Source organism: Egretta garzetta, unplaced genomic scaffold (assembly GCF_000687185.1).
Source record: "Egretta garzetta isolate BGI_Z169 unplaced genomic scaffold, ASM68718v1 scaffold325, whole genome shotgun sequence".
Taxonomy (NCBI): domain Eukaryota; kingdom Metazoa; phylum Chordata; class Aves; order Pelecaniformes; family Ardeidae; genus Egretta; species Egretta garzetta.
The window spans coordinates 1661483-1668094 of NW_009259833.1; the positions used below are offsets into that span (position 1 = coordinate 1661483).

The 6612-nt window shown below is 46.4% G+C and overlaps 2 protein-coding genes across 2 annotated transcripts in view; both read right to left on the minus strand.

The window, feature by feature from the left end:
• Positions 1-1963, minus strand: part of SOX7 (SRY-box transcription factor 7) — an 8020-nt gene extending 6057 nt beyond the window's left edge. The window contains exons 1-2 of the mRNA XM_035895443.1: positions 1776-1963; positions 1148-1163 (exon numbers count right to left, since the gene is read on the minus strand). Of these exons, the coding sequence (XP_035751336.1) occupies positions 1148-1163; positions 1776-1963 (204 nt within the window). The remainder of the gene's footprint in view (positions 1-1147; positions 1164-1775) is intronic.
• Positions 1964-3951: 1988 nt separating this feature from the next.
• PINX1 (PIN2 (TERF1) interacting telomerase inhibitor 1) overlaps positions 3952-6612 on the minus strand; it is a 62526-nt gene continuing 59865 nt past the window's right edge. Inside the window, exon 6 of the mRNA XM_035895420.1 lies at positions 3952-6591. Within this exon, the coding sequence (XP_035751313.1) occupies positions 5986-6591 (606 nt within the window). The 3' untranslated portion in view covers positions 3952-5985. The remainder of the gene's footprint in view (positions 6592-6612) is intronic.

Below are 6612 nucleotides of genomic sequence, written 5' to 3' on the forward strand. Positions count from 1 at the left end.
CCCTTTCCTTTACCACCTGGCATTCTGATTGCATTAGTAAGATGGGTTTCATTCGGCACCCTACCTAAAATGCTGGTTAAACCTGTCCTGTAGGAAGCTCTGCATTACATAAAGGCAGCCGGGGCCATGTGAAAATGCCACCTCTTAATTGCCACCCTATCAGGTTAATTAGCAGCAGTCTGGAAAAAGACCTCTTCTTTACTTTTTATGCTTACCTTCCCGATTCTAGTGCAACGCGTACCTGTATCTGGGGCACGGGATGAAGCGGAGCTCTCACAGGGCTTGGAGAGCAGGGAAATCACGGCTAAAAAGCTCCAAGCTAAAACAGACCCCGCAGACAAAGCGTGGAAGAAAGCTTTGTTCTCCCCGTTTTCATGGATGGGGAGCAGTGGCTGCAACTCCTGTGGGTCGAGCAGAAAATCCATGACCAAACCCAGCTAGGCGAGACCATCCCCACTCTTTAAAAATACCCCGTTTGGGCACGGATCTGGCATCTGGCATTTTATTTGGCTTGCAAACGGCGGGTCTGGTTCCCCCAAGGAGCCCCCCCGCCTCGATAAAGAGACATGAAAATGTGAGGAAGTACAGATCTGAAATTAGCTCGATATTCACGTGTTCCTTAATTACTGACGAGCCTCTCGCCTCCCAAGGGCAGTTTTTGCAGAGGCAGCTGGGGGTTCCCAGCTGCTTTGCCACCCAGATGGAAGAACCAACCCTGCCCACCGCCCGCCATCCCCGGGGCCACCAGCCCTTCCCTGGGGACCGCTACTGGGACCAGTTATTTGCTAGGAGGAGAAACCAGAGCTTGCCCCTTCTATGCCCCGCAGTGAAAAATGTAGACAAAAAAAACACAACTGCCCCCCAAAAGCAAATATTTTAGCGTTAGCGGTGGGACCCGATGATCGGAAAGGTCTTTTCCAACCCAAACAATTCTATGATTCTATTTTCAGCACGCACACAGTCATGATGCTGAGCATTTCTGCTCTTATTAAGATGCAGCCTTAATGGTTTTAAAATAAACAGATTTTAGTCCCTTTAGGTTAAAAGGGTCTAGCAAAATTTCCCCCTTACACTTCAAAATGTATAAAAATGGATTAAGATAAGAAAAAAGAGGTATCTTTGAGTGACTCAGAAGCAGAATTCTCACTTGCTGAGAAATCGAGCTTCAATTTGGCATTGGAACAATCTTCCCCCTTCTGCCACCACAGAAGTTTGTTTATTTTTACCATATTCACCAGTCCCACACCACTAAAAGCCTGCTCACCCAAGCAAAAGTTTGCTCACCCCTGCATGGGCTGGGTACAGAGCCAACAGCCTTGGGTTGTTGTCCAAGTCCCCCGAGCTCTGACCCTTCCTGGGGGCTCCTCGGCCACTCAAGACCGCGCGGATGAGATTTATAACCCCTCGCGTAGCAAACCTCACGCTGCCCAGGAACGAGGAGGAATTAAGCAGAGGCCGGCTCCAGCTGCCAGCAATCCTCACGCTGTTTGAGGACACGCTATTATAAGATCTTTTTTTAAGATAGGCGTGATGCTATGCAGCGTTTCCAATAGACTTTGTGTGGTTTTCCTCTCTTCTTGGAGCTTCCTTCCTCCTCTTAGTGCTGGCAGGTTCGGAGGTTTCGTGACGTAAATTGTGCCTTTTGAAGGTGGGTGCTTCAAGAACTTCCATCTCGTGTGTTTAAACAGGGGAAGATTGGTTAATCATGCTGGTGCATTCAGTGAATTTTCTTCGCTGAGAGCCGATGATTTGGAAGAAGTCAGCACCAGAAGTACCTTGCGCTGAAAGGAAAATTGCATTCATCGAACACGATGCTGAACTGGATGGGTCCCCAAGCGCGTTTCACAAAGCAGCTGTGTCTCAGACACGATCTGACGGACTGGCATTCACACAGACGTGAGGATACGGGGCCCTGAAATCTTGACGGGTCATCTCGAAACTTGTCGTGGATAGCCCCACGCATCTATGCTTTGATATAACCCTGGTGGTTAACTCCTGCTTTAAGCGCTAGAGCTGGTACCTCTTGGAAAGAAACTCAAGGAACGGTGCCTGTTCCACGCATCTGGGTTGTCCCGCAGCGTGCACCGGTGCGATCTCCCCTCCTCAGCTCGAGGGAAAGGCTCTGCAGTGTTGGACACAGCAAGATCAAGACAACCAAGGCCCATAAAGCTCTGTCAGACTCTGGTCCGACGGTGCTAACAGGCTACTTTTCCGTGGCCTCTACTTTCCAGGATACACTTTTGTGCTCGTGGGTAATTACAAGCACAGAAGTCAGCATAAATATTGCCGTTCACAAAATTGCAATTGCAAATCACATAGCTTGGCACGTAGCAGCCTTTGCACCGACAGTTAATTCCGAGGCTCAAGGAGAAGAACACCACTATGCCTGGGCGGAATGGAAGTAACTCATGAGAAACCATCATCGCCGTGAGGCTCCCAATACAGAAAGGAAAATTTTCTTCTCTGTCACTGGTGAGTTCAGAGGAGGGCAACAAAGATGATGGGGGGACTGGATCATCTCCCCTACGAGGAAAGGCTGAGGGAGCTGGGCTTGTTCAGCCTGGAGAAGAGAAGGCTGAGAGGGGATCTCATCAACACCTACAAATATCTCAAGGGTGGGGGTCACGAGGACGGAGCCAGACTCTTCTCAGAGGTGCCCAGCGCCAGGACAAGGGGCCACAGGCACAAACTGAAGCAGAAGAGGTTCCAGTTGAACGGGAGGAAGAACTTGTTGACTTTGAGGGTGCCCGAGCCCTGGCCCATGCTGCCCAGGGGGCCTGTGGGGTCTCCTTCTCTGGAGATATTCAAAGCCCACCTGGACGTTGTCCTGTGCCCCCTGCTCTGGGTGAGCCTGCTTGAGCAGGGGGGTGGCACTGGGTGAGCTCCTGAGGTCCCTTCCAACCCCTGCCATTCTGGGATTCTGTGTGATTCTGTGACCTGGGATTACTAAAACCAAACACATTTTATTATCTGCGCTGCGTGTGCATCACTCTCGATTTGGAAGTGAGAGCAGAGTGGCGACTCCCATTTTACTTAGTTTCTCGGTAGTTTCACTGGGAGGTGTATAATTTTGTGCTGCCATGTGTGAGCATGACAGACAAACATGTAACAAAAGACCCTTCTGTTTAAAAGCCTTATATTTGCAGAAATGAAACCAAGTAATTTCTCTGCACTTACACCCTGCTAATTTCACTGTTCGGGTACTGACGTAATTCTTTTTCTTATGCTTTCTAAAAAAGACCCGCTTGCCAAACCAGACTTTGGTTAAAACTGGACTCACAACCCACTATAAACAAAAAAAACCTCCCAATTTATTACTTTGCAACATGGTCCTGCTGTTGCAACCACCCTTTTGCTAGAAGGTATCTGGTAAGAAGAGCTTTTTGCAAAGTTGGCTGACCACTAGCACACACAGAGCACAGCAGCTGAAGGAATTGCTTGTTGCAAATCTTAGTCTGCTATGATTTTTTTTTCCCCCCTTACAACCCATATTCTGCGCACGCTATTTCTCCTTGAGTTAAAATCCCACATTTCCTGGGACAAAATGAAATTCCCACGTCTCCTTGTACAAATGGAGAATCTTCTATTTGTCGCTGTTATTTCAATCTGAGCCAGATTTAAACCTTAGGTATACTGTACTTAATTGCAGTGACACCATAAATATAAAGATTTATTCCTGGTTTTATTCCTTCTATAACTAACACTGGAATGCAGCCAAACAGTCGTTAAGAATTAGCGCATAGAAACTCACGGAGGATTAATGCAGAGAACAAACAAACAAGCCCAGCAGTATTTGGAGAAGGAAACCCTGTTCCTTGACTAGCACCTTTTTAAACTGAAAGCCCAGAGAGACTGTAAAGTTTAGCTGCTTAAGAGTTAAAAACCCCAAACATTGGTAACAGTCGGGCTTTTGGCTTCTGCTAACAAACAAAAATCCAAACTCGAGGTGAAATGAGAAAGGCTGCCTTGAAGGGCACCCACAAAACTTAGGATGCTTTAACACAACATGAAAACTTACTTTGCTGTCTTCTTCTATTGAGAAGATTATTTTTTTTCACCTCAAGCACGGAGCTTCCTCGCAATTCTATAGCAACCTCGTGGTATCAAGCCAGGGAACAAGCCCAGCCGTCGCGGCATCAGCATGGCTAATATTTGTACAGCACCAAAGAGCAAATGCTACAAGGGTTAAAAACCGCTGGCACGCCAGCAGTGAAACACAGAGAAAGGCATCTCCTTCTCCCTTACAATAACTAAACTGACAGTAATTTTGCTGCAATGAAGGAGCATGTCCTGAGGGCAAGAAAGGTGCATTGCACACCAAGAGATCTTGAAAAGGGAGAGTTCAGCTGCAGCTGAAGCATCTGAAGCCATGTGGAATGTGTGCTCCAGACTCCCTTTCTCCCACTGGACAATAAAGGCAGCTTCAGGAAATTTTTTCGTATTAACATCTGCATCTTGACAATGTTTTACAAACCACGTTAAGCAACTCAACTGAGCTAAGACGATTATAAAAATGTACCCCTTTTATTCAGCAGAGCAGGCCAATGGGATGTTTTAGATTCACACCGATGAAATGCAGCCCAAAGTCAAAGGAACAGCTCATGGATATGAATTCTGGTCAGCTACTCTGCATTACACCATGATAACTGGGCGGCTTTCAGGGTTGTGCTGTCAATTTGCTGTGGTCAAAGCAGCATCAGAACCAGGCTGGAGGATGGTGAATGCTTCTTCCCATTCCACCACTTTACCTCCAAGCTCACCCATCTCTTCTGACAGCACTTAGCTACCAAAATCCATCCCGAAGGGTTAAGCTCTCATAGACAGCTGCCGGTGGTAGTGCCGAGTTCCAGCATTCCTTACTTCCAGGTTTACAAATAGAAACAAGCTCTAACGTAGTTATAAACCTGAAGTGCAGATTTTCAATGTACAAATGCCAGTACTAATGCGTCTCACCAGCTAAGCTTTTAAGATCATTTTGGTCTCCTAATTTCACAGAAAACCTTGCTCGATCCAAGACAACTTTTTGAATTCCAGATGCTCCACTGAAGGTACCGTGAATGTTGCCTGGGGACCAAAGGTTTAGATATGGTTAATAAAGGCACAGCTCCTTTAGCTTTGTTGCAAAGTTACAATTGCTTGACAGCAGTTAACTACTAGGGGTTTTTTTATTTCATTCTTTAGTACTGACACTGAGGCGTAAACCTTTAATTGGACTAAGTATTTTGCGAAGAAACAACCATCATTTTACATGTAAAAGGAGATCAATGAAAAAAATTAGACACGACTGCAAAAAATCAATGGAAAAATACATACAGCTTTGCAAAACCCCTCCTGTTCCCAGGAGCAGCGCTGGGCTATCACAACAGTGGCTTTAATAATAAAGGCAGTGCTAGGGTGACTTTTTTTTTTTCCCTGGATTGAGAAAAACACAGTCTGTGTTCACTGGCTTTCACAGTCTTAACCACAGCAGTTAAACCCAGGCCTGATTTTGCTTGCTGTTATCTGACTTGAACAGAGTTGCAGCGGGGTGAACCTGTGCTGAAGGCAGCGTGGTGAACCTGTGCTGAAGGCAGCGTGGGGTCTGCTGTGTTAAAACACAGCTCCTAGTTAAAACAAGCCACTAAGGTGAACCGTCTGCCATACTGGAAGAGGCAAAGCCTGTTTTTTAATCAAGTCTGGCTTTGCAGACATGCAAACCTACACAGGGAGACCTTATTACCATGGCACTGAAGCTCATGTTGGCCTGCCACCATGTTCTCTCTTGGAAGAATGTTAGGGTAACGGTTGGACTTGGTCATCTTAAAGGTCTTTTCCAACCTAAACGGTTCTGATTCTAAGAGCCATATTTAAACACAGCCTGTGGTTTCAGTTGGAGGTAGAGCAGTGTGCTCAAGACTGGGTTACAGAGTGATGCCTGGCTGGGGTGTTTACACAGACATGCTAAAATTCCAGTCCCCTCAGAGTCCCAGCTTGACTCTTAAATGGTTAAATGTGCTTGCAGTGCTTCTTTTTCTTTCTCTGCGCTCCTTCGATACACTCCTCTGTCTCCTCTTCTTGCCTTTTGTGTTTCTTCTTATGGCGTTTCTTTTGCTTTGCCTCATAGTCCTTTACGCTGAGATCTTCCCCATCAGATAAACCCGTACAAATTTCTCCACTGACCATATTTTCATCACAACTAATCCTTTCCCCTTCATGCTGCTCTTTATGTTTCCTTTTCTTTTTCCTTGAGTGACACTCATTTAACGGAGCATCCAGTTCTTTTCCATTCAAGCTACCTATCTTAGGCTGTTTCACTTCTGGTTTCTCGCAATACTCTGTACCCTCCGCCTCATCTCTCTTCTGCTTCTTCTTTTTCTTTTTGACCTTGGTTTTCAGTTCTTCTGAAGGCTCCAAAGCTTCGTCAGCTGTTGGGCAGGAATGGTCTGCCTTTGTTTCTATTTCATTCTGGGATCCCTTCAGTTTTGCCATGCGCTTGGCGAAATATTCCTGTACAGTGAGGCCACTCTTCACTGTATTGTAGCCGTCTGCAGGCTCAGATAGCCAGCGATTCCTCTTCTTCTCTTCCTGAGACTCGGGATCGGTAACATCCTCCTGCAGGTGAACAAAGAGGAG